Consider the following 25488-nt stretch of genomic DNA (forward strand, 5'->3'; position numbering starts at 1 on the left):
CAGTCTGAGGGATGTCAGCAGGGACTCTATCATGGAGCTACCTCGTGGTCCACAACTTACCTTTAGCATAAAATGCTAAAGACACACATGCAGCCCTTCAAAGGTACCTGGATGTGCTATAATCTAAATAAAATATAAAGGCTCAGAATGTAACATATTATTTTTTAAAAGTCAGCTCTTCCACAGTAAAAATGATTTAAAATGTTATAAAGAGACAGAATTGCCTCAATATATCCAAATATAACCAAACTACATTTTTCTTTTTTTTTTTTGAATGATTTATTTATTATACATACAAATTCTGTCCATATGTATGCTTGCAGGCCAAAAGAGGGCACCAGATCTCATTATACATGGTTGTGAGCCACCATGTGGTTGCTGGGAAGTGAACCCCTAACCTCTGGAAGAGCAGCCAGTGCTCTTAACCTCTGAGCTATCTCTCCAGCCCCTCCAAATGATGTTTTTCATTTCATTTTCAACTCCACAACAACATAAAACAGTTACAGCATGGACTGCAGCTAAGTGACAAGCACTTACCTAACATGAATAATACCCAGGTCGATCCCCAGGAGTGAGGGAAAAAACAAAAAAGCCTTAAAAATCCTGCTGGCTGCTTTTATTCAAATAAGCAATCATTTACCTGCTAATAATTAGTAAACCAGAGAAAATTTGCCAAAAGCAACCTTCCCTTTAGGGAGAATGGGGACAAGGAAGAAAATTCAGAAGTTTTCCTTTTTCCTAAACTTAAAACTAGTATTACTCCTACTTTTACAACTTTAAAATATATATATATATTTAACTAGAGCTGGCGTTACAGGCAGTTGTGAGCCGGTGATGTAGGTGTTGGGCATCAAATTCCTATGCAAGAGCAACAAGTGGTCTTAACCAAGAGCCCTCCACAAGAGTTCTGAACCCAAATCATCTTACTTCATGTTGGCTTCAGCTAGCTCCATAGCACAGGACTGATCTGGGTCTTTATTAGGAAACTACAGATCAATTTACAACAGGAGCCAATGTTTCTAACAGTAGCCTCTTCTCACCTGTCCATCAATACAATGAAACTACAGCAACCTGTCGACAATATTGAAGAATCCTTGTTTGAAGATGAGATAACTACGGGCTTCTTGTGTGTGTGTGTATGTGTGTGTGTGTGTGTGTGTGTGTGTGTGTGTAATTTGTCAAATCTTAAATTTTCAAAGAGATATATAAGTAAATATTTTAATCTTCCTTCCAAAGGGGGAATCTTGGAATAGTCTCAGAGAAGAGGAAAAGAGTGTTTCGTCTCCATAAGGCCAAAACCACAGAAGTTCACTATTCCCTTAAAGCAGGGGCGTTTTTATCCGATGCTCACAAACTAGAAAGTCTCACCGTAATTAACACACTCCTTCCTATGAGTAACTTTCTTTTTTTTTTTTTTAAATATTTATTTATTTATTTATTATGTATACAATAGTCTGTCTGTGTGTATACCTGCAGGCCAGAAGAGGGCACCAGACCCCATTACAGATGGCTGTGAGCTACCATGTGGTTGCTGGGAATTGAACTCAGGACCTTTGGAAGAGCAGGCAATGCTCTTAACCTCTGAGCCATCTCTCCAGCCCCCTATGAGTAACTTTCAAGCAACAGAATTCTATCAACTCTGAAACAAGACAACAATGAAATAAGCAAATGTACATACATTTTCTCTTATTTCCGATCCTTCACTGCAATTTATTTCTTCTCAGAGTTGAACTTATGTCTGACAAACATACATTTGTGGCTACCACAATACATAAGAATAAGATGGCTAGAGTCATTTTGTCCCCCACATGCATCAGAAGCTGGAGTGAGTCATAGTCATAGCTGTGGCAGTTGAAAACCCTGTAATATTCCCTAAAAATCCTATCTGAAAATGTCTTTGCACTCTTTAGACAAAACTGCTTATCTCTGATGGCACAGCTGGCTTTATGAACTAAAATCTAAGGTTCCACTGAGTTCTGGCAACTCCATTACAAATGTGCTATAAGCAGTTTGAGACACAAGCAATGCATACTTTTGACAGAGAATATGACTTTCCCCTTATATAGCAATAAATACAACCCTTAATGTTCATACTCCATTTTTTATTAGATTTTTCTTTCCTGGTAGACAGTACACTTGGGAATGAAACTGTACCAGGCATAAGGTTTCTACCACAGGGACATTTTGTATTGAGAATCCAATATAAATATTTCTAGTCAGACATTTCAATGGCTACAGATATTTGGTTGCTTGATTTATATGCATAGAAAGAAACAGTCCTCACAAGGATCGGCAGATGATTGGCCAGTCTTCCTTTAATACACTACTGCCTATTGGTCTGGAATCGAGGACACCCTACACGATATTCTGATTTTCCTCAAAGACATGAATACTCTGCTTAATCTTTCATTACTGTATTTTTAGCCTTCCAGTTGAGTTAGGGACCACGTTACCAGAAATCATTTTAGCACTGTTAAGGGTGGATTATATATCATAATGATTTTCAGCTCTCTTTTTATAAAAAAGGTTTCTGGAGACTCTGAACAGGCACATGCATATTTGGAGCAAAACAAGAAGGCTGCTCACACACAGAACTTCCTTCTGGTCCTCGAGGCCTTCAAATAAATACAAATATTAAAAAGGGGGTACACTATGATTTAGAAAACAAGAACAGTCTCTTCCATGTCCCCAAACAAACGTGAGCTTACAGGAAGTCCTCCCCAGCACTGGCAATCAGTCGTCTGTTTTCCGGGCCAGTCTACAGAAAGTCCAGTTGTGCTCTACCGTGTTCTCGTTGGCCCGCTCGCTCATGTGATGCACCCGAGTATTGCGGATTGTGAAACCTTGCTTTGTAATGTATTCCATCAGGTGGACCCGGAGAGAAACTTCCTGGTGATAATCGCATGGTCCAAAGGTGAAGGAAACCTGGCAGTCTCTGGTGTCCATCATGTGCTTATTCCACTTGGTGAAATAATTTGAGATGCCTTCTAGTAGGGAATGGACCTTGGTGGTGATGGTTAACTGGGTTATGATGACGGCCACAGGATTGGAATATTTAGAAAGCTTCCGAGTACTAGACAGCTCTACAACTTCTTCAAAAGTATCCATAGGATACAAAGGCTTAGGGTCATTGAGACACTGAATCAAGGGTTCAATCTGGTAAAAGTCAGCTTCTTTCCGAAGAAGATCAAATTCCTTAAAATCCAGGGGGAGGGTCAATTCTGAAGTTCGTAAGAAGTTGAGGACATAGCGGAAAAGAGGTCCATCTCGATCAATGAAGTAATTGCCTTGAGGGTCTCGGGCTGTGGGGAAGTCCCCCCCAAACATAGCTCCAAGCATGGAATCCGGGTAACGTGTCAGTGTGGTAAGGGACGTTGTGTACAAGTGTCCGCCTACATTCAACGTGACTGGGTCAGTCATCTGAAATCAAAGAAACAGTCACCTGAAACCATAAAATCGCTACTTCGACAAATTAACAAGATCAATACCGATCAGCCAGCATAAGACCCCTTTCCGCTGTAATGTATTTGGCAGTTCTAGAGAGGGAATGGTCTTACTTTCAATAATAACTCACCAGGAGAAGGCCTTCAACATTTGCTTTCAAATCAAATAAATCCAATCTTTTAAAAGTTACTCCACTCCTGCTGGGTGTGACCTTTAGTGTCATACAGTCAAGTCCAGAATCTGAAGAGATTCTGAGTCAGGTCTGCCTGCCTCTACCTCCCCTAGTGGCATTAAGGGTGTGTGCCACCTCACTTGACAAGACCTTCAGATTTTTTAAATTTAACAGAAGCTAGAATAAAAGTAATCTGAGAGTGTAGCAATAATGAACTTTGGGATTTTTTCCTCAAAGGAGTCATGAGATGTAATTTTTTTTTTTTTTGAGACAAAGTTTCACATAACTTCGACCGGCCTCATATTCACTATGTAGCTATGAATGGGCTAGAATTCCTGATCCTCCTGCCTCTCCGCAGTGCTAAGATCTCAGGAGTGCATCATCACACCCAGTTGTGAAATATATGTATGTACTTATGTGTGTGAGTGCTTTGCCAGCGTGTATGTATGTGCGCCTCATGTAAGCCAAGGGTATGGATTGCCTAGGGATTGGAGTTACAGGTGATTGTGACTCTTAGGCTGGATGCTAGGAACCAAACCCAGGTCCTCTGCACGAGCAGAAGTGCTCTTAACTGCTGAGCCATCTCTCCAACTCCAAAATGTATCCTCCCTCTGCCCCCGCCCCCAAGAAAGGGTTTCTCTGTGTAACAGTCCTGGTTGTCCTTGAACTCAGTCTGTAGACCAGGCTGGCCTCAAACTCACAGAGATTCACCAGCCTTTGTCTCCCAAGTGGTGGGACTAAAGGTGTGTGCCACCACCCCCCAGTCCCAAAATGTATCTTAAAGACAAAAATTTATTTAGAATTAATTTTAGTAATTTTTTTTAATGGAAGCAACAATTCCTTTTTCTTTTCTGGTTTTTCTTTTTATTGTTGTTGAGACAGCATCTTACTACGTAGACAAAGCAAGTAAAAAATGCACAGACCTTCTGCGCCTACCTCCCAAGTGCTGTTGACATGACAGGCCTGCACCACCGTGCCCAAGAAATAAGTTCCTAACACTAAACTAAGAAATATAAGGTTTGTGGACACCCGTGCCCGAGAAATAAGTTCCTAACACTAAACTAAGAAATATAAGGTTTGTGGACACAATCTAGCCTATGTTCTAGCCCCAAACTACCACATACCCAAGGGCTAACAGCAGCTTCAAATGTCATAGTCTGATTGTATATTCACTTTAGTAACATTAATGCTGCAATCTGACCTTTAATTCTGAGAAGGAAGCTTCTCAAAATAACATACCCCAGCCTTAGAAATCCTATTTAAGAAAAAGAAAAAAATCAAAGACAGTCTTCAGGTTCTAAGAAAGCAAAGTATTTCTTACCTGATGAGGAAGAAAATAGGCAGACATGGACACATGTGAAAACTGCATGTAAGAAAATCCTTCTACCTATTAATTCCTTTACTACTACAACTCCATTCTCCCCAGGCCCTTTGGACATTCCATTCTATGAACAGAGAATTTAAACATACACCAATGACCAAAACATCATGGTCTACCTGACGTTAGTGGTTATAAAGAGCTACTAGGTGGGCAGGGAGACGTCAGGAGTTAAAAGCTCCACTACAATAACCATGTCTGGGCAGCCCACAGCATCTCCAGGGACCATATGCCCGCCCTCTTCTGGCCTCCAAGAACACTGCACTCACCGCTTCACCCACACATAATTAAAATAAATAATATGAAATAAAAATGTTAAGTTATTTGGAGAATATGCACTGAGTCTTCCACTAAAACATCAAACCAAATAAAGATCCACACTCCGAAAACATCCACACAAAGTAGATGGAGCTGCACAAATTCATAGATTCATCCTTGTAAGATAAGCCTATGACCATGCAGAGAAAGACGTCCAAATGACTTGCCAGCCTTCCAAGCACAGCAAGGACCACTCACCATATAGCCCCAGTCTCCATTATCCATCTGCTCCAGCACTGGTCCGTCAGGAGCCCAGGAACCAGGAACACTCTGGAGGAAGAAAACAAGCAGGTAACCATGACAATGGAGAATAAGAGCTATTCTGCCCAATGCAGTAGCTCAGACCTCACAAGGACTGCTCACATGTGGCCCATTGGAACCTACATCAGGGCGAAATTGTGAGGAAGAAAGCCATGCCACGCTTGTCCTTACCTCTGGAGCCCACTGGGCAGAAAGGACTAGCCTACTTGGAGAAGGAGGGAAGAGTCTGTCACTCTGGGCTGGCAAGACAGTCCAGTAGGTAAAGCAGCTTACCTGAAAACCTGACTTTGATCCCAGGACCCTCATGGTGGAAAGAGAAAAGTTACTTCCACAAGTTGCCCTCTGACCTTTGTCCTCTGACCTCCACACACAGTCACAACCACAGGTAATAAAAAAAAATCTGACAAATTCTGCCACTATTTTCTAAAAATGTAATTTTTTGATTTTCAGAGAACAGTATGATTAGGTCTACAACCTTACATTGATTCTGACCTATAAGATGCTCTACATCAAAAAGGTCACTTGAGGGGGAAGGGGGAAATTCCTTTGGATCAGCATACCAGCTGTATAAACTAAGCATCTCAGAAAGCATTTAAAATCATGGGCTTCAAAAGTAATGGTCACTTTCCAAGAGAAAAAAACCAGAATATTATTACCTTATAGTGCAAAAAACCAATCAAGTTTAATAATGAAGTATTTCTCTTTGTACATTAATCAAAACAAACAGAAGCAATTCAAACATCAAACTGGTAAGGCGCAATTTGGTACAAAAAGAGCCTCACAGACCTGGCTGAGGTCACTCAGGCAGCACCATGGAGAGCCAGTCTTAGGCACTGGCAAAGGCCCATGTACTAATGATGCCGGCTTCAATCTGCTTTTACCACCAATTCAAGAGCATGTCACAGCTCTCCAGCGACTGAGCTGCCTTGTCAGTTCCCTCTCACTCACTCTGTTCTCCAAATCAACCTGCAAAGCAAACTGCAGAGCCAATTTCAAAATCACTAGCAGAGATGCCAAGAAACACGGACATACCTATGGGTCCTTTCCCCTGGAAAAGCACCAGCTTTGTATGTGGCCTTTGAAGGCCCATTTTTCCACTTTTAGTGGAATCTGGTCCTCATTTCCAGGACAAGAACAAGCCCTGGCTACAAAAGATCACAAAGGCTCTTTCTCAAAAGGTCACTCAGGCATGTCGAGAGCATTTGCATAGCACAGCAGGGGCTGAAATCAGAGCCGGCAGCAGCTATTTCTCTACCTTTACAAATTCTTCAAAGCAAACAAGCTAAAATGTGGACCCGAGGAGACACAGGCGGCTGTCATTCTTTACTCTCAGCCATAGGGTACATACGGTCAGCCTTCAGCGTACTATAGAGAGACGGAACAAAAGTAACACCAGAGGCCTTTTACCTTTTCTCTCTGACTCACTCCACAAACCCCATCTGATGTAAACGGAAGACACGAGCTTTAGCAATTTTTGGCTTCATTACCGATAACAACAAATCCATGATGCAGTGAGTTAAAGGGCATTTTCCCAAACTCAAAGTATTCTTTCCCCATGGCCTCAATAATCACTCAACCAAACTTATTTTAGGTCCGGTATCACAGGGTAGGGGAGCCCACGTGAAATACGGATACACAGGAATACGATAGTGAACCTTGACCTCGTGGAGCTTTCAGTCCACAAAGGGAGGCAGCGTGCAACAGCTGAAGTCACAATATAATCCCAACCTGCCATTAACAGGACAGACTGGGGAGACCTCAGGAGGAAGAGACCTAGACTCCAAATGGGAAAATGTCGGGCTTCAGAGAAGGGCTCCTCGGTGAACACCGGAAGACAATGTGCCCAACCTGAGCAGGGATTCCAGAATCAAGCCGATATAGCAGTCTTTCTGCTCGTGAGCACACCCTGTTCAGTTATACAATAAAGAGGCAGGGATGCCTGAACAAGAACTTGTGTTTTCTGACTCCTGGTCAAGATTTTTCCAAAAGCACCTCCTAGAGTAGAAATTCAAAGAGCAAAATCCAAACAACAAATTGAAGAGCATCAACTTTATACTCCCCATAGCCGGCTATTAACCCCATCCAACTGGCGCTTTATTCACAACCTCACAAAAACTTAGGCTAATTAACCAGTCATAATGAGTCATAAAAAAATTTCTACCACTAAATAAAAATGGCAAGACCCTGCTCATTAGTGACTAATGGCTGCTGCCCCATCTCAAGCGACGGGAAGAATTCCAGTTCGGGAACATTCAAATGGCTAATGAAGAATGGAAGCCCAAAGCCGGAAGAAAATCATCAGACAGCAATGCCACCGCTATATGCCAGGACTAACCTTGCATATTTATGTCTTCACTTCTAAATCAAAACAAGATAACTTCTTGTGAAAACATTAAAACAAACAAGCAAAAAAATTAGACGTTTCGAATCTCTTCCACAGCAAAAGTCAAGGTCTGGCTACAAACATAACGAACCTCAAGCTTAATAGTTTAGAAAAGCAGTCATGGGAACCTATGTTCGTTCGTTCATTCGTTCGTTCGTTCGTTCCTTCCTTCCTTCCTTCCTTCTTCCCTCCCTCCCTCCCTCCTTACCTCCCTCCGTCCTTACCTCCCTCCCTCCCTTTGTGTGTGGGAGTTAGAGGCTGGGGCCCTCATGCCATGATGTGTGCCTTTACTAAGGAGCTAGATCCGTGATCTAAGCCCAGGTCTCTTAAAAAGCACCTCAAGGCCTTATACTTGTATGTAAGATACATGAAAATAAAATGAGAGTCACTCCTAGTCACTTCCAATATAACTAAGCTACCTAAAAACAGTAATAATAAATTGTTCACTAATAAACTCAAAGAGCAATAAAAGGCAATCTTGATTCATCTAAAGTTGATCTCCACACCTCGCTTGTAAACACCTGCTACAGCATAGCATCTCTACAAAAATCTAGAGAGACAGGGAGGGGCAAGATTCTTGCTTCTCCAACAGTCGCATTCTGAACTGATAACTATCAGGGACATCTCAGACATGGACGCAATAAAACACAACTCAAGAACTCACAGAACAGCTTTGGTCTCTTCCAATGAACCCTTTCCCAGGGGTGCTAACAATTCATTTCCTTTTCATCTTCTCTCCCATCCGAAACCATCCAGTGGAGGACTTAATGAGAAGTTTAAATAACCACAAGCCAGGCAACAGAAGACCTTCAAGTGGGGCATCAAACAGGCCTGTTTTACTTGAGGGGTAAATAAAGAAATACTTTTTCATAAAATCTGTGAGACATTCCTCATAAAATTCCTTTAAAGGTATTTCCCTCGCTAAAGATCATTTTTAGGGCAGTGACCACAACTAAACAGTAACTATAAAGTTCAAAGAAAGGATTTCTAACTTTGCAAAATCAGTTCACCTGAAAATATCTGACCTTTGATATAAATAAATCCACGTCCCAAAGACTCTAAGGCAACCCTGAGGTCCCCATGCTTAGGCTTCAAAGGTTATAACTAGTGTGGAACTCTGACAGGAGGCTAGCACGGAGTTGCGAAAAACAAATCCTGAAGAATTCCTAGAAGCCTAAGAGAAATTATGAACTTACTGACCTAGCGAATCTGAAGAATGCACAATTCAGTAAGCTAACAACTTAAAAGCATGTGAGAACCCTCAGTGGTATCCTTCTTACCACAGCAAAGCTGCTTTAGGGGCTACAATACATTAACACAAATATTCTAGACTTACTGCTGCTGTAGACTGAGACGCCCCCAGAGCAAAAGTCCTTCTCCCATGCAACAGTCTACATGCTGTAATGGAAACCTCCAAATCTGAAGGAGTAATGAATGAGACAACTGCAATCACTTCCTTCCCAGGGTTTCTGGGTAGCCTTTTTTTTTTTTTTCCCTACTGAGACCCTTGTGCCTGCTATCCCAAAAAGAAGACTCAGTGAATTTTCTCCACCTATACTTACCTTCCAAATTGCCTTTGTACTGACTTTCTCTGTTCTGGGAAACGTGGGAGTTTGAAAGTGAAATACTTTTTATAGCACTTGGTTCAGTGGCATCTAAAGGAGTCGTCTGAGTTAAAGTCCACATGCAGGCCAGCACAAGCCACCAGGCGCACAAGGATAATGGGATTATAAAGCTAAATTACCGACAACTGAACCAGAGATGATTTTTTTTCTTCCCCCCCCCTCTCTCAACCATGTGGGCTAGAAGAAAGGAGACGAAGGGCGAAAAGTAGGAAGACTTTTACAAGAAGTTAGGAAATTTCTAAAGTATCAAATCAGAAGCATACACACTCTCCAGCGAAAGTGTTGTCAGAGTCAAATTAAAAACAAACAAACATGAAATTCCACTTCCCCTCAGTTTCCACTAAAATGGGTTATTATGACCTTCCCAAAAGTAAACACAGCATAGGTAAAACGGGCTGATGGGGCAGTGAAAAGGAACGGAGTTCTGAAGTCACTGTGCGGTCTTCCAGCGGACAGTAAGAACCTGATAAATGGCTCTTTACTCCTAGAAGCATAAGCAAAATTTGAGCGGTAAAGTCGGGCACAGTGGGCAAACATGGAGGTGAAAGGGAGCCTGTGCTCTTCCCAGGAGTTCCCACAGCGACTACAATAGGAAAAACTAAACGTAAAGATGTCCCAGCACTGACAGACAGAACAGACACGTGAGCTCTCGGAACTTCTAGAAAGCATGACTCAGGGTTGTCTCCAAGATAAAGCAGAACACAAATATATGTGTTCCATTTAAAATAGACCCCAGCTATTAAAATCCAAGACACATCAAAAGATACATACGAATGAACATAAGATTGCTTTATGTGATAGTGTTTCCGCTCAAATATGCTTTAAGAGAATTCGAACCACAAACCTTATTGATGCCATCATCTATTGGGCTTTCTTTCAATCTAAGGCATCACAACTCAAAAACCGTGCGGGCACCTGGTTTTCAAGGGCTATTCTCCCAGCCTACCTACCTGTCCACCTGGACCTGTGCTCTTTTGAAAACACTTCTCGGTATCAGGCCTGTGATACCGCAACATTATTCCGATACTAGAATAGAGAAAAAGATGAGCCAGCCAAGGAGATACGCTGGAGACAGATGCTTGGGATATCCCAAACATTCTCAGCCAAGCCACATCACCCCAGGTCTACTTGTGAGGCAAACACCTTGCATCACCGAATACTACAACTGGGTTTATCAACTTGCTGTGTGAACTGGTGTACAGGACAGAAACGTGACAACTTCAGCAGAATATCCAAACAGGATCTCAGTCACGTTTCGTTTCGCCGTCCCACCCCAGACACAGCCTCCTCTGCCACAGCCCAGCAGGTGCTGCAGGGGCTCCTCACGACCACACCATGGGTCACCTCTGACACCCAGCACTAAAACGCCCTGACATCCCAAAACCCCAGCAGAAAGCTGCAATCTGTGCAGAAAACCCCAAAGGCAAAGCTTTAAAACTAGGACAGTGGCGGCCAATAAGCGCCACTCCCCAAAGAACAATCCTTTCCCCGCAGAACCCGCGGGTCCCGGGCCGGGCCGCACTCCTCTGTCGCCCGCAAGCCAAGCCCGGCCGGCCACGCGCACCGAGCCCCGAACCCGAGCCAGAGCCCGCGGCGCCGGGCCGCGCGTCCCCGGAGTTCCCCGCCCAGGCCCGTCCGCGGGCTCGTGCCAGCCCCGGGACGCGCGCCCGCCACCCGCCGTCCGCCTCAGCCCGACTTCCCCGCAGCCCCGGCCCCACAGGCCCGGCTCCCGCCCCACTCACTGCGCGAGCGCAACGGCGACCCGGCCGGGAGACGCCGGCGGCCCGAGAGCGCGAGCGCGGGGACGAGCGAGCCTGCGCCCGGCGGCGGCGGCAGCAGCAGCAACAGCAGCAGCAGCGGCGGGGACGACTGAGCCGGCGCCCGGAGTTACGGCTCCAGCTGCCCGGCGCGGGCGGCGCCTTCTCAGCGGAGTCGCGGCGCCGAGAGCGCGGACGCCCCCTATCGGCGGCGCGGGGCGGAGGCCGGGCGGGCGCGGGCGGGCGGGCGCGGGCGGGCGCTCGCTCTGGGCGCTGCCGGGTCGGCGTGGTCAGGCGGGCTCTGCAGCAGTCCCCAAGCCCCGCCCCTTCGAGGAGCTCCGCCCGGATCACGCCCTAACTCCGCCCCCGCCCCAGGCTGTGCTCCTCCGGGCCGCCGGCGGTTCCTTCCGTAAGGGCCACAGCCGTCGTAGGTCTCTACTGCTGTTTCTTCTCCGCTGTTTGCCCTGAGTTGATAGAACTCATCGAATGCCGGGCTTGGGGAGGACAGCAGCCTCCCAGACTCAAGAAAGCAGCCAATAGACAAAATAAGACAAGTTCGAATCCTGCTGGGAGGGGCTGCGGTGGAGAATTAGGGAAGAGGGGCTCCTGCTTTTCAGATGTGAGGCTCGAAATGGCCAGAGCCCCTCCTGGCCTTAAAAGGTAGGCAGACCATTCTGTAAATTAATGGCTGTGAAGGACCACCTATCCGGTCTTTAGGGATGGAAGCGAAGAACTGCCAGGTAAAAGGGCAGAGCTAACATCATCCTGTGCAAAGCCTCTGAGGAGGTTTGACCTGGATGGTGCTGGCAAGGATACTGTCCCCACTTCAAGAGGGAGGCCAAGGCTGCAGAACTAATTGGACTTCGTGCAAAGACAAGTTCCAAAAGCCATTCACTTCTAGCTAGCCGGATCGGATCGCGGTCCACTTCTACACGGGTGAAAAACCACTGGTCTTAGAAACTCCTTTAATCCCAGCACTCAAAGGCAGAGGCAAGCAGGTCTCTTGTGAGTTCTAAATTAGCCTGGCCTACATAGAAAGCTCCAGGCCAGCCAGGCTACATAATGAGACTTTGTCTTAAAAAAAAAAAACAAAAAAAAAAAAAAAAAAAACAAGAGAAATGAGACTCACCTGGTTTGCACATCTGCATGTTGGTTAGATGGTTCTAGAATCTAGTTTTTATGAATATGATCATCAGGGTCATATCTAATATTTGATTTTTCTTCAAAAATCTGTTGATAGGAATAAGTAACATGGGCTTCAACATAATGAAGGAATACGCTGACATGTTCACTAAGGGAAAATAGAAACGAAGTAAAGATACAGGGAAATGCTTCAGCAGATACACAAAATATTGTATGCAGATCCTAATGTTGATTTTCATTTGTTTGTTTTCATCGTTTATTTGTTTCGGGGGGGGGTGGAGGAGTGTTTGGTTTGGTTTGGTTTGGTTTGGTTTTTTCTCGAGACAAGGTTTCTCTGTGTAGCCCTGGCTGTCCTAGAATGCACTCTGTAATGACTGACTTCAAGAGATCTGCTTACCTGTACCTCAAGAGTGCTGGGATTAAAGGTTTACACTACCAACGCCCAGGGAATGTTAATTTTTTTAATGACAAAATTTTGAAGGATAAACCATTGAACATAATGTTCCAAGGTAATAGACTAAGAATGTCCCTGATCAGTGACTTATTCTTTTCTTTTTAAAGATTTTCTCAAAAATTTTATGTGTACAGGTATTTTACTTGCCTCCGAAGCTTTATACAAGATGATGTTAGCTCTACCCTTCTAATTGTCTGTTCTTCACTTCCCAAAAGACCGGATAGGTGGTCCCTCACAGTCATTAATTTACAGAATGGCCTGCCTAACATATAAGGCCAGAAGGGACTCTGACCATAGATAGATCCTCATATAGAGGGATCGCTACCTGTGTGCAGTGCTCATCGAGGCCAGAAAAGGGAGTTGCATCCCTTGGGATTGGCCTTATAGATTGTGGTTAGCTACTATGTGTGTGTTAGTAATAGAACCCTGGGCCTCTGGAAGAGCAGCCAGTGCTCTTAACTGTTGAGCCACCTCCCCAGTCCCTGTTTATTACTTATTAATGTTCTTCTGAATTTTATTTATTTTCTAGAATATGTAGATATTGTATTTATAGTCAGAAAAAAATACAAGGAGTATGGATGCTTGTCTTTGAGGTACTAAGGATTGAAGTCAGGACCATACAAACTAAACAAACCTCTAGGTGCTAAACTACACCACCAGTCCAACAATATAAGAAAGAAAGAAAGAAAGAAAGAAAGAAAGAAAGAAAGAAAGAAAGAAAGAAAGAAAGAAAGAAAGAAAGAAAGAAAGAAAGGAAGGAAGGAAGGAAGGAAGGAAGGAAGGAAGGAAGGAAGGAAGGAAGGAAGGAGAACTGGGCAGTGGTTCCACACACCTTTAATCTCAGCACTTGGGAGGCAGAGGCAGGTGGATCTCAGTGAGTTTGAGGCCATCCTGGTCTACAAAGTGAATTCTAGGACAGCCAGGATTGTTACACAGAGAAACCCCATCTCTAAAATAAAATAAAATAAAATAACCATACAGTCCAAAAGCAGTGGCAATTCACAGCCCCTGTCTGGTCTTTATCTAATTGTTTCCTTTTTCTGATTAAATTCACGCACATTGAGCTGAGTACCACTGGTGATAATAGGCATCATTATGTTGTTCTTTGGCTTCTAACATGTCACTAAGTTTGGGGTTGGCTATCAATTCTGACAGAGAAATCTTTGTAGAGTTAGGAAGCATCTGCTTTATTATGAATGGGTGCCAAGAGAATGAGTCCCAGTCTTGAACTGTTAAACCACCCATGCATTCTTGATGACATATTACTTTTTCACTATACTGCGGGATTTTGTTGGGTAATGTTTTGTTAGGACTTTCTTTTTTTGAATCTGGATGGCCTCTAACTCACCTGCCTCTGCATCCTAAGTGCTGGAATTAAAGGGGTGAACCACTACCACCTGGCTAACCTGAGACTCTTAAACTAAGAAATGGCTATGTTTATCTAAACAGCTTCTCTAGGACTAAGGGCTTTCTGTAGTTCAGTTCTTCTGTAAGTCCCATCCAGAGTGCTTGGTTAGGGACTGAGAATGGATGGTTACCCCGGGAACTAGTGTGAACAGTTCAGGGTTGCCAGCCTATAGGGGAACACCCACTCCTGGCTGGCACATCCCCACCCATGCGCCCACACTCTCTCCAGTGATTCCTAGAACTCTATTTTCCCGGTAACCTCTAGGTTATGCTGAGGAGAGTCTGGATGGTCTTGTCTGCACCATGGCTGGGCTAGCCTGGAAGAGGCCACTACTGTGGCAGCTACAAATGCTACAGGAGGGAACCAGACCAACAGGCTGTGAGAAGACAAGTGGGGAAAGAAAGTCACAGCTGACAAACCTGACTAATGGGATTCTGCCTCCCATTCTGAGTTATCCCTTGCCACCAACTGTGGCTTGCTTGACTTCAGGTCCCACATGTCAAAGAATGCTGCGTCTTCAGTGGAGCACTCAGGATCCCTCCTCTACCTGCTCTGGATTGAATTACCTGCCTTTCACTGTCCTGTCTAGCTAGGGTAGCTAAGGGATTCTCTTTCCTGGCCAGATGATGCCCACCTAGGGTCCATCCCTGTTTCTAGCCCTTTACTCTCCCTAGAATGAGCTCTTCCACTCTGCCTCTGCCGACTTTCTCCAGACAAACAGCCACAGAACTCTATCTGATGCTGACCAACAGACCTCTCCTTTGACCTAGGGACCCCTCCCTTTTTCTTTTGTGATACATCTTTCTGTTATGAATCCATGACCCACAATATTCAATCTGGTCATAAGGACCACCTCTTACTTAAACGAGTCTTGCTAAAACTAGTAGGACCTTCCTTGGAATTGAATAAGCATGACCCAGGCCTCAACAGAGGTATAGGTACCCAGCGCTTCGAGTGCCATGCTCTCTGTTTTTCTTCCCTTGGTATCTCCTCCTCTAAAGATGGAGGTGCTACCCCCACTTTTTCCATCCTTTATACCCACATTTCAATGGCAACCTCCACTCTCTCCGCATCATTCTCCTCAGACTGGCTCAGCCATTTCTATGACGTTCATGGATGTTTCTAAGCTAAACATTCCCAGGTCCATACCTCCAGCCAAGCTCCTTCTGACCTCTAGAGTGGAAGATCCTGCATGCATGGCAGCCCCAACATGTGCCAAGCCCTATGGCAGTGCTTTCATCCTCTGCAACAGTTAGTCATCCCTCATTTAGTAACAAATCATCTTAAAATGTAGGGTGCTGTGGGACAGTGGTCTTGTACCCTGTCACTTATATTGTATTGCTTTAATAAAACGCTGATTGGCCAGTAGCCAGGCAGGAAGTATAGGCAGAGTGACCAAGCAGGAAATAGAGGCTGGGTGACGAGAACAGGAGAATTCTGGGAAGAGGAAAGGTTGAGTCTGCAGTTGTCACCCAGACCAAGAGGAAGCAAGATGAAAATGCCTTGCTGATAAAAGGTACCAAGCTACATGGTGAACACAGGCAAGAATTATGGCTTAAGATGTAAAATATGAGTTAATTAGAAGCCTGAGCTAATAGGCCAACCAGTTTATAGTTAATATAGACCTCTGTGTGTTTCTTTGGGACTGAATGGCTGTGGAACCAGGCCGGAACAGAAAGCTCTGTCAACCATAGGGGTTGATAGCAACTATTTATCGTTCGTGGTTTCTAAGCTGAGAGCTTACAGTTCAACTGTCCTCAGGGGTTACAGTCATCAGAAGACTAGAGAATTCACCCCTTCACTCATGTGACTTTTAGCACAAAGCATTAGTTCTTTGTACATGAACTGCCCCTGACAAAGGGTGACCAGCATCCTCAGCATAAGTGACCTACCAGACAGTAGCCCTGTAAGCCAACCTCAAAAGTGACAGGCCCATATTGTTTTGGTCTCACAGATCAAACCTTTTACAATATGGGAGGTGTGAATAGCAGGAAGCAAAGGTCCTTAGGGCCCACTCTGCAGGCTGCCACACCTACTCTGAGGATCGACTGGCCTCCCCTTCCCACCCTACACATTAGAAAACTACATGGGAGGGATGAAATCATGGATAATGCCACTGTACAAGATACATGAAGGGAGGTTCACACGTGCCACTGCTTAGCTTTCCGTGGTTCCTCCTTGCTCACAGCCCACCATTTGCCAATCCACCCCCAGCTTCATCCTTGATAACTTCAAACCACACTCTCCCACTACCCTCCAACCTCCTCAGCCCCAACTCAGCTCAGCAAATGGCACCACTGTCCTACCATCTGCCCAAACCAACAGCTTTGAGTCATGCCTGCTCCTCCTTCCCCCTCACTCCCCAGTGCCAGGAAGCACAGGCTTGCCAAGTCTCCCCATAAGCACAGCCAGAATCCATCTCTCCTCCTCCCCCTGCCTATGCATCACCAATTGCGCCAGGCCATGCCACCAACAGTTTCATTACGGAAGTGTTCTCGCTGGTCTCCCTCGTTTTTTCTCTGCCTCACACCTCCATCTGTCCTTCTCTCTTCGGTGTGAGTCATTCAAAGCTGGCTGTGTCTTCCTGCTTGCTTCATATCCTGCAGTGGTTCCCAGACCTGGTCCCCTGGCATATAGTCTGGTCACTTGTCCAGCCTCCTCTACTGATCCTCTTCCTTCTGGTTGGGCCCTCACCTCTCTTATAGTTCAGTTCGGACCTACTGCCCACATGTCCATGCCAGGGACATTATGGACTAATCTGCAGTCCCCTGTCTCCAAAACACTGTGTCCTAGCATTTGAATCTGTTTCCTCCTTCTCCCTCGAGCATGCTGTCACTTGCTGACCTCCCCCAAGAGGCTCGGGTCCTCCAGTGTTAAGTTGCAATGAGCTGTCTTCCCCCTCTTTGCCTCCCTGCTTTTCAGTTGGACTGTAAACTCCCTAAAGGAAAGGCAGCATCTGTGTGACTTAGGGCAGCACCACACAAACGGATTAAGCCACACAAGTGCCGAGTACTTAGCACATACTCGGCAGTGATCCGACCATTTGGGGCGTTTTCAGCATTGCTCTTTTCGCCCAGGTGCCTCACACCCCAGCAGAGTAGACAGCGCCCATTCGTTAGATGTGTCCTGGGCCACCTCCACCACTTCCATTTCCGGGTCTGCACATGCTGTTCCTTTGCAGACATACCCTTCCCTCTGTTCATTCGGGTAACTCCTATCCATTCATCAGCGGTGTGGACCGCCAGATTTAGCAAATGAAGACAGGACACTCAGTTCAATTTGGAGTTGAGCTAAACAACCTTTATAACACAGGTATGCCCAACTACTATACTAAATACATCCTGTCTTCCATCTGGCAGCCGCCTCAGGAATCAACAACTCTTCAGTCCTCCAAACTGGCAGCTTGGCTAATATAATGGCAGTAGAGGTAAAGAGGAAAACGGAAAATGGACCCTCTACTCGCCCTCTACTAACCCCCTTCCTTGCCCCTGCCAAGCCCAAACTCTGCCTATGAGCTGACATCATCTGTTCCCAGTGAGATCTGATAGCCTGGATTCCGTGTTAAGTCTCCCTCGGAGCCTCTTTCATCCAGGACAACCTGGTCCATAGAGGGGAAGCATAAAAAAGCAACACGAAGCAAAATAAACAAGCAAACAAAAGAAAAGATAAATAAAAGCAAAAAGGACGAAGTTAAGGAGATGGGAAAGAAACCACAAATGAAATGCTGCCAAGAAGACACAAAGCAGGCAGAATGTTCTGAACAGCTGCCTGTAGTGGAGAGCTCCTCTCCTGACTTTGTCTGTTTCTTAGTCCCACCGCCCTCCACCTCAGAGCATCAAGGTACCTGTGAAGCAGAAATGACACAAAAAGAATGTGTCTAGGTCCCTTCCGTTTTCAAAGTCAGCCACATGAGCGTCAGAATGCTAGGCTCCAAAAGGAGCAAGGTCTTAAGGATGCAGGGAGGCTCTCTCAGAGGTGAGCATGGGGGCGGAGGGGGGGGGGCAAGCTGCTGTGGAAATCCAAGACAGTAACCTGAGGGCTGAAGCCACACTACTCGTGGCGACTCACATTACCTCCCACAGTCCCTCAGAGTTGAAGGTGTCCCTTCGGACCCCAGTGGTAGACGCTCCACTAAGGCAGCTGATTGTGTGGATTCTCTGGACTCAGATTTGGCTGAATAGCTCTGTTTCCCCATCAACCAAGCATGAAAATCATGTTCACTCTGTAGCTCTTCTGCTCTCTCCTCTCTCTCTCTCTCTCTCTCTCTCTCTCTCTCACACACACACACACACACACTGATCCCACCTGCACCCCTTTCTCCCCAATCTCTTTGTTCCTGGTTTCTCCAGGAAAGGTTGGTAAGTGTTCCCTTTTAGCTGCTCCAATTCGGAAATAAATTTCTTAAGCAGACCCCTCCTCTTCTTCGTACCCAGTTGCTGGTTCCAGGCCCTTCCTAGACGTGTCCCAGCCTGCAGGGAACCCCTTTGGCAGAAGGGACCTGGTAACAGCAGTGTTTCCAACACCTCCCCCACTTCCAGCCACAGAGCCACTTAGGGAAGTTTGACAAGAGTGTTTTTCCTTTTTATAAGATTTCTAATTACCTGCTGTTCCTGGCCTTCTCTTTTAATCAGCTTCCAGAACTCAGCTGGGAGCAACAGAACCAAAGACAGGAATCTGGTTCTCACCGGTATGATAGCGAGGCTTGTGGGTGTCCTCGGATGCCATCAGCCTCTTCACCATTATGACTTTCCATAATTACAGAGACTGCCCAGGACTCAGAAGATCCGGCTTCTGTCTCGAGCCCCGTGACTGTCTCCACATGTCAGCTTTAAAAAGTTTCCTGGTCCTGACAGGCCTTCTGTGTCGCCGAAACTGCCTGGTCACGGCATCACCAGCTGGCCTGCAGAAGGCTTGTGAAAATTGCGAATTCTGAGTGTCCTCTCTGGCTGCTCTAGAACCCACACACATCAGTCCCACATTTTCAGTCTTGCTTTGCCTTCTTGCTGCTTCCCCAACCCAAATGCTTCTGCACATGTCTGATAGTTTAGAAAGAATAAGTTCTCTTGCAAAGCCCTGCCTTTGCCTGTTCTTTCCAGCCCCTCTCAGGCTGCATCTCTCCAGGCCTGAAAATCCCCCTTTTCATGCTTCTTCCTGCCTGTGTGTCTAAGTCATCCATATGTGCCCCCCATCTCAGTTGCAGGAGTTCTTCATGACAGTGTCAAACACCGTTGTTATAGTGGAGTTCAGGGCACAGCACTTTAGCTGAGGGGATTCATTTTGTTTTGTTTTTGAGATAAGGTCTCATTGTAGTCCAGCTGACTTCAAACTCACTGTATGATCGAGACTGGTCTCCGTAGGTACCAGGCAAGCACATGGTGCACATACATACACGCAGGCAAACACTTATGTCTTAGCTACAGTTTATTGCTATGATGAGACACCATGACCAAATCTTATGAAGGAAAACATTTTTTGTTTGTTTGTTTGGTTTGGTTTTGGGTTTTTGGAGACAGGGTTTCACTGTGCAGCCCTGATGGTCCTGGGACTCACTCTCTCTAATGACCAGGTTGCCCTTGAACTCAGAGATCCGCCTGTCTCTGTCTCCTGAATGCTAAAATTAAAGGTGTGTGCCACCTCTGCCAATCTGAAGGAAAACATGCAATTGGGGATGGCTTATGGTTTAGAAGTTTAGTGCATTATTATTAGTATTTTTGTTTTGCTTTGTTTTGAGGAAGGTTTCTCTGTGTAACAGATCTGTCTGTCCTGGAACTCATTTTGTAACCTGGATAACCTTGAACTCACTGAACTCACTTGAACTCCTCTGCCTCTGCCTCTCGAGTGCTGGGATTAAAGGCGTGCAGCTTAGCCCATTTTTGTCATGGCAAGAAGCACAGTGACATATAGGCAGATGTAGTTCTGGAGAGGTGTGCTGAGAGTTCTACATCTGGATCCACAGGTAACAGGAAGAGAGTGAGATACTGGGCCTGCCTTGAGCATCTAAAACCTTAAAGCTCACCCCAGTGACACACTTCCTCCAACAAGGCTACACTTCCTAATAGTGCCACTCCCCATGAGCCCGTGAGGGCCATTTTCATTCAAACCACAACTCACACACATAAAATTAAAAAAAGTTTTTTAAAAAAGGAAATGCAAATAGCTAATAAACATTTTCTTTAAGGGTTCAACTTCACTAGCTTTTAATAAAACACAAATTAAAACTACTTTAAGATACCAATTCACTGAAGTTCAATGACCATCACCAGGAAAACAAATTCTGACAAAGATATGAAAAGGATATGAAAGTAAAAAAAAAAAGATATGAAAAGGAAAAAACCCTTACCCACTGATGACGGAACTAACTTGATATAGCCACTATAAAAAATCATTGTGGACCCGGGCAGTGGTGGTGCATGCCTTTAATCCCAGTACTCGGGAGGCAGAAGCAGGAGGATCTCTGTGAGTTCAAGGCCAGCCTGGTCTACAAGAGCTAGTTCCAGGACAGGAACCAAAAAGCTACAGAGAAACCCTGTCTTGAAAATCCTAAAAAAAAAAAAAAAAAAAAAAAATCAGTGTGGATATTTCTCAAAAAATTAAAAACAGAACCATTCTATGACCTAGGCATACCATTCTGAGCATGTATACCTGAATGACTCCATATCCTGCTACAGAGATACTTGCCCATCTACCTTTACTTTACTTGGTTCATAATACCAAGAAAAAGAAATCAACCTAGCTGTCTGTTTAGTTAGGGTTTTATCGCTGTGAAGAGACACCATGACCACAGGAACTCTCATAAAGAAACACATTTAATTGGAGCTGGCTTACAGTTCAGAGGTTTAGTCCATTGTCATCATGGTGGGAAGCATGGCAGCGTGCACACAGACATGGTGCTGGAGAAAGAGCTGAGAATTCTGCATCTTGATCCACAGGCAGCAGAAGCAGAGATTGTAGCCCACACTAGGCATAGCTTGAGCGTATAAAACCTGGAAGCCCACCTCCACAGAGACACACTTCCTCCAACAAGGCCACACCTACTCCAACAATGCCTCCTAATAATGCCACTCCCCTTGGGGCAAGCATTCTATGGGAACCATTCTCATTCAAACCACCAGTGTCCATCAGCTGATAAATAGATATACAATGGAATTTTAACTCAGATGCAAAGAAAATTAAATCATTAAATTCATAGGAAATTAGACGGAACTGGAAAATGCTGTCCTAACTGAGACTATCCATAGAAGTCAAGAAGCTAGGAAAGGCCCAGAAGAGTGGGAGGGGAACGAGGCCGTAAGAGGGAAGGGAAGAGAAAACAAGTAATACGTAAGTAAAAAGGGAATCTGAGGATAGGGTGGGAGTGGGGTAGTGGGGACAGGATGGAGTTGGGGAAAATACTGAGGTTTGAAAGGTTTAATCAGGGATGAGATGGAATAGGAAGAAGAAGGGGTAGGGGAAGGATTAACCAAGTTAAGGCTGCATGAGAAGTTCTAAGAAAACCCACTACCTTGTAAACTAATTTTTAAAAAATTTAGAGGAATTTAAATGGAGACAATCATCATGTGTAGATAATATCTTCCCACATTATTAAAAAAATAAAACAAAAAAGTTCCACTCATGGGACACCTCAGTATGAGTTACTGGTCAGGGAGGCCCCCTAACAATATAGGTTGCTATCATTTCGGTTGCCCACCAGAAATTAATGGTAAGAGAAATCGATGTGGAACTAATCTGGAAACTATCCTGTTGGCTAGACTTCACAGTTCTGGAAAATCCTATGAAGACCACTAGGGGGAAAGTCATCAGTGGTTTTACTCAGACATGGACCCAGCATTTTACAACACAGGCCTGCCAACAAGGTGTATCAGTTGGTGAAAAATACCTTGAAAGGTATAGGGTTAGCCAACCATTTTTTGATTGGATGTTAGGGCCCCTCTGCAAGAGGGAAATCATGCTTGGTACTGTAAACCAGATCAAAAGCCCACAGCTAGAGAGGTCATAGGCCATAGCGGGAAATCTACTGCTGTTTTGAAAGTTGCGCAGAACTGCCTTCCAACGTTCATGTTAACACCCATCGATCACAGCTCAGTGCTGTTCTTACTCTTGGTCCAGAAGCTGGTTTCCGCAGTGGGCGGGGATTGGTGCAGAGACTCAAAACCAGTGAAAGCACTGAGAATTATGATGGTTGAGTGCTCAGCTCTATACAGGACATCTACGCAAACCCCACCCTCAAGGCTCGGGGACACCCTGGAAATGAGCAAAAAGAATTTAAGAGTTGCAGGATGGGGAGCTACTGGGAAATACTGCGCTCTGGCCACTACAGGGCTTTTTCGCCTATGAACCCACAGCAGCTGTGGTTAGTCACAGGCAATCAAACCAGTGAAATTTCCAGTATGGTTTGGGGTGGGGCACATGAGGGTCTACCCCTAGCTAAGGGGCTATTGGTAGTTAATGGTGGCTTGCAGAGGGAGAACCATTTTTCTTTAAGAATGTAGCCACCGGCAAGTTGCCCATGGGTCAATAAAGAACCTTACAGCATGTATATAAGCAACAGCAGTTAAACTTGGTGAGTTGATCTGTTTTGTGTTTTTAAAAGGCATGAAAACAGAAAGGGGATGTATTGGGAAGAATTCCAGAGCTAACTGAAGGGGGATAAGAAACCAGATGCTGTAATTTTAATCAAAATACATTGTACGTACATGCATGAAATTGTCAAAGAATAAATTTTAAAAGATATTAAAAACAAAAAAGGTAGGAAAACAAAAGGTCTTTCAGAAAGACATTCAACATCAGCCTCTTGCCTACACACATGCACACACAATCAATACACACAACAAACAACACAGAAATTCAGCTTTAATCATTCTTTCGGGTCTTCATTTCTCAGTGACTCCCTCCACCAAAGAAAGCTTATATGAAATAAATTTGTGTTTCGGGTTTTTTTTTTTTTCCTGTCAGTGTGTCTTTTGCTACAAAGGGCAGAAGAAAAAGGAGCTTTCCTCCCCTACAGCCACCTATGTTTTCCACAATGTGCAACAGATAATGTTTGTGAAGCTGTCATAGCATAGACTGTCAGTGTTCCAGGAGTCCCTGAAAGAAAAAGTACAATGGCAAGGCAAGAAGGCTATTTTACGCCTATTAAAATGTCCCTGAGGATTCTTGAGAGTGATGGGGGTTGAGCGCCTCAATGGCTAACAGTGGATCCTTTGTCATCTCCGCAGGCAATGAGAACATCATGAGGTACAGTAACTATAGTAACCGTGTGAAGAAGGATGTTTTGGGTTTCCGCGTCATCTCACACATGTCCCCTTTTCCCTGTTATTGACATCAAACCTGAGATGACTAGGTGCGATCCCAGCTTGTCCTCGGCCTCTGTCATCAGCACTTCAGATCGGACCCACTTCTAAGCCTTATCAGACTCAGTTTCCTCAACTGGGGAACAGAATAAACAACTCCTTTCCAGGATGGCTTTGACTGCCAAATAGGACAATTGAGGTATGGAAAACTTTGGTGATGCAGCTCCTGGCATGAAGTCGGTGCACAGTAAATTGGTAGCTCTATTATAATAACTAATTGCTGTGCTGTTGATTTGAGAAGATAAATATAGAATTGAAGTTTTGGCAGGCAGCAGGGGGACTAGGCTGAGAGGTACTGATGACTTGCCTCTTCCAACCAGACCTCTTGAAACATCCATTTATTTTGGTTGCATACTGACTGTTATGTTGTCCGTGTTGATAATTGCTATGAATAATTAAGGGACAATGGCTTCCACTGACATTCTTGAGGTCCTTCTGTGATTAGAGAAATGTATCTTTTTATAACTCTCTCTGAAGTAAGCCACACAAAACCTGAACTCTTACCATCATAAAACTATGTTGTCAGAGAGACGGAATTACACAAAACAGTAAGAAGGAAAGTAATAACTCAGCTTCATTAACTACTTTAAGAAGTAACTGGGAGAATGACATCCTCGTTTGGCTGAATATTTTTTAGTACATTTTGTTATGGGGATAGACTCGAAAAAGAAATATGCATAAAACACAAACGAATACATTAATAACATTTCACAAAGTGAGCATGCCCTTATAATCACAGTCAAGAAATAAAACATCACTGGTGGTTCAGAAGCCCCATCGTGTCCTTCCCTTTTTCATTTCTTTTTGTATTGTCACCAGACAAGGTCCCCTGCAGCCCAGCTGGCCTTGAATTCAGACATCCACCTGCCTCTGCCTCCCAAGTGCTGGGTTTAAAGGCGTACACCACAACACCTAGGCATCACTGTAAGATCTTGTCTCAAAAAATGTGTGTGTGTTTGTGTGTGTATGTGTATGTTGGGAGAGCTAGGAAGATAGCATTTGCCACACATGTGTGAAGACTAGAATTCAGATCCCCAAGACCCACATAAATGCCTGTTGTAAGTGTATAGACCCACCTGTAATTTCAATTTCAATAGGCAAGAACCTGGTGTTCAAATCCAAGCTCTCACCATTTGCTGTATGGCCTTGAATGGGTTCCCTATCCTACTCAGTATCAATTTTTCTATTCTATAAAATGGAAATAATATTTCATCCAAAAGCCTACAGCTCCAAGTCCAGTTTAAATTCAACAGATAATATAAAACATTACTTTTTATTTTTTGCCCATTTAGAAACACAGAGCTGGCATCAAAGCAAGAGCTGTCATCAGACTTGGAACATGGTGGAAGGTGTTGATCCACACTGCTGGTTCTTTCTGTGTTTGCCTTCCTCACTTCCTTGCAGAAGAAGAAAGCTGTGCCAGCCATGGTGGTTCACACCTAAATTTCTATAGCACTTGGAAAGCTGAGGAAGAAGAATCAAGGACAAGTTAAGGTCAGCACCTAGGCTACACACTGAGTTAAAGACTATCCTTGGCTACACAGCAAAACCTAGGGAGGAGAGAGGGAGAGAGAAGAGAGAGAGAGAGAAGCAATGAAAGGAGTGGCTCTAGGACACTGTCTAGAGTTGGAAGACTGTAAAAGGTTTTGCAAGCACTATCTGGGCAGCTTCAATATGTCAGCAATGTAGCAGGGAACCCTAGAACCAAGAGGTTCACTGAGTGATCAAAAGATTCTTCAACTGGCTACGTGGACTGATGACCAAAGAGGACACTTTCTTCTCCCTTTCCTTGGTC

The 25488-nt window shown here is 44.7% G+C and overlaps 1 protein-coding gene across 7 annotated transcripts; it reads right to left on the bottom strand.

Moving 5' to 3' along the window:
• Nucleotides 1-319: 319 nt before the first annotated feature.
• Nucleotides 320-19280, bottom strand: Kctd6 (potassium channel tetramerization domain containing 6). Of its 7 annotated transcripts, none has more exons than XM_057770404.1 (4): nt 10532-11269; nt 9519-9552; nt 5511-5582; nt 320-3420 (listed from the first exon to the last, which is right to left on the bottom strand). In XM_057770404.1, exons 3-4 carry the CDS (start codon nt 5535-5537, stop codon nt 2734-2736), a joined length of 714 nt encoding a protein of 237 aa, XP_057626387.1. In that variant the 5' UTR covers nt 5538-5582; nt 9519-9552; nt 10532-11269; the 3' UTR covers nt 320-2733. The 7 variants fall into 7 exon arrangements, with proteins under 7 accessions (XP_057626387.1, XP_057626385.1, XP_057626386.1 ...); XM_057770402.1 differs by adding an exon at nt 8621-8763 and having other exon boundaries at nt 9519-11269; XM_057770403.1 differs by lacking the exons at nt 9519-9552; nt 10532-11269 and adding an exon at nt 19029-19280.
• Nucleotides 19281-25488: the final 6208 nt, after the last annotated feature.

Source organism: Chionomys nivalis, chromosome 5, assembly GCF_950005125.1.
Source record: "Chionomys nivalis chromosome 5, mChiNiv1.1, whole genome shotgun sequence".
In the NCBI taxonomy this organism is placed as follows: domain Eukaryota; kingdom Metazoa; phylum Chordata; class Mammalia; order Rodentia; family Cricetidae; genus Chionomys; species Chionomys nivalis.

Coding starts and splice junctions, on each gene's coding strand:
- Kctd6 (XM_057770399.1), bottom strand. CDS start 10,678: ATGTTTGGGATATCCCAAGCATCTGTCTCCAGCGTATCTCCTTGGCTG. Junction 5,583..10,531: donor GCACAGGTCCAGGTGGACAG/GTAGGTAGGCTG, acceptor TTCTTCCTCCAG/AGTGTTCCTGGTTCCTGGGC. Junction 3,421..5,510: donor ATGGAGACTGGGGCTATATG/GTGAGTGGTCCT, acceptor CTTTGATTTCAG/ATGACTGACCCAGTCACGTT.